Source organism: Tachysurus vachellii, chromosome 6 (assembly GCF_030014155.1).
Source record: "Tachysurus vachellii isolate PV-2020 chromosome 6, HZAU_Pvac_v1, whole genome shotgun sequence".
Lineage (NCBI taxonomy): Eukaryota > Metazoa > Chordata > Actinopteri > Siluriformes > Bagridae > Tachysurus > Tachysurus vachellii.
Genome location: NC_083465.1, coordinates 2,878,349 through 2,880,134, shown reverse-complemented (window position 1 = coordinate 2,880,134; position 1,786 = coordinate 2,878,349). Strand labels below are relative to the sequence as shown.

The 1,786-nt window shown below is 40.6% G+C and overlaps 1 protein-coding gene across 1 annotated transcript in view; it reads right to left on the bottom strand.

The window, feature by feature from the left end:
• The window catches only part of LOC132846935 (rab11 family-interacting protein 2), a 16,290-nt gene extending 15,052 nt beyond the window's left edge, over window positions 1-1,238 (bottom strand). The window contains exons 1-2 of the mRNA XM_060871747.1: window positions 1,088-1,238; window positions 378-959 (exon numbers count right to left, since the gene is read on the bottom strand). Coding sequence (XP_060727730.1) covers window positions 378-730 — 353 coding nt within the window. The 5' untranslated portion in view covers window positions 731-959; window positions 1,088-1,238. The remainder of the gene's footprint in view (window positions 1-377; window positions 960-1,087) is intronic.
• Window positions 1,239-1,786: the final 548 nt, after the last annotated feature.

Genomic DNA, 1,786 nt, shown 5'->3' with positions numbered 1-1,786 from the left:
GGATCATCCGTCACTTGCTCTGTCGTAGCTCGAATACACAAGTTAAAGAAATGAACGAAAGAATAGAAATAGGAATAAATCGACCCATTCTGAGCCCGAGACAGTGTGTTAGAACCGTGATTGCTAGTTATTTATTTTTATTCTCCTGCTGCTTAGTTCCCGTTATTGCGAACACGATATCATATGTAAACAGTGGTTCTCTCATCAGCTTCCCTTTTTTTTTTTTTTTAACTCTGAAGGAAAAAGTTAGTTAATAATAATAATAATAAGATTAAAAATACACGACTCGTTATGTTACAGAGAAACGACGACTTTTTGTCCGTGTATACAAACACGGTTCCAGGTTCTCCTACATAAGAGAAAGTGGAATCACTTACTTGATCTTCTTTCGTTCCTTGTTGTCAAACACCTCGTTCAGGTTGACGGATTTCTGGCCCAGGAATTTGTCCATCCCGACCAGAGACCTGTGCATCACGACGAGACACAGCTCATAAACCTCGGGGTTGCCCTCCACCAGCAGCCCTGGAAGCTCGAATGAAGCCTCTTCTCTCCACATGGGATTCAGCGTCTTCTCCGCCACCGACGTGGAGTATTTCTCCTTCCCGAGCTGGATGATAGTGTAGGCGTCGTTTGTGCCGTTCTTTCCCTTCGCCCGGAGCTCTGCGGCTTGAAGGACCGTCACTTGGACGTGTGTTGGGAACCATTTCTGTGACTGCACAGCCAGGGACATGGTGACAGACGGGGGGTTTAACGGTGTCCAGGACTAAATACTGTGCTTCATGGCGTGGATCAAGAGTGTTACATAATTCACTATAGTGATGTTATTGGAAAGCCAAATGTTACCAGTGCACCAGTGGAAATAAAAAGAGGTCCAGGGTCATGTGCATGATGGTTCCTCACTTAGGCCATAGCATCACGAGCATCTCCACCTCCAGGCATCATTCACACCAACAAGCATCCTGCAAAGACAAAGAAAACAAACCATTCCTTATTTACAGCACTTCACATCAACGCCGTTTGATCATATACTACATCATGAGATATCATGAGATAACATCAATAACATCAATAACACACACGTCTTCACCTTTAAATCATTACTCACGGGCTGTGAACATCTCATCTACCTCGCTTCGTTTGGCTTCCTTCAAACACCGCACAATGGGGTTATTTTTGCCCCACAACAATTCAACTTACAGCCTAATAACGAGACAGTCTAAGCGAAACCCTACGCGTTATCGTTCCCCACCCGTATTCGCGCAAGTCCCGCCTCCTGCTCTAGGATTCGCTAGCAGTCTATCGACAGGAACATTTGTCCAATCAGAGCACTGACACGACCGGCCAACGGCATAGCGCAGAAGGCGGTATTAATCAGAATACGGGTAGGGATTAGAAAAAACGCCCTAAATCGGGACTACACAACTTCCTGCTTCCGTGTTTCCGTCCCTGTCGTCACGAGCTAGAGTTCAAACTCCTCCTCCGTTGCCGTGGAAACTGGCAAATCTTCTCGAATATGTACGTTCAATTTTAGATTTAAATCTTAATTTTTTTTTTGGAACGAATAAAAAAACTCTATGGAATAAAAATAGTTTTGTTTTAATAATTCGCATGTTCTTGTTAAGGAGAATAATAATAATAATAATAATAATAATAATAATAATAATAATAATAATGTTGGTAATAATAATAATAAAAATAAAAAAAATAATAATAATAATAATAATAATAATAATAATGTTGGTAATAATAATAATAAAAATAATGGTAATAATAATAATAATAATAA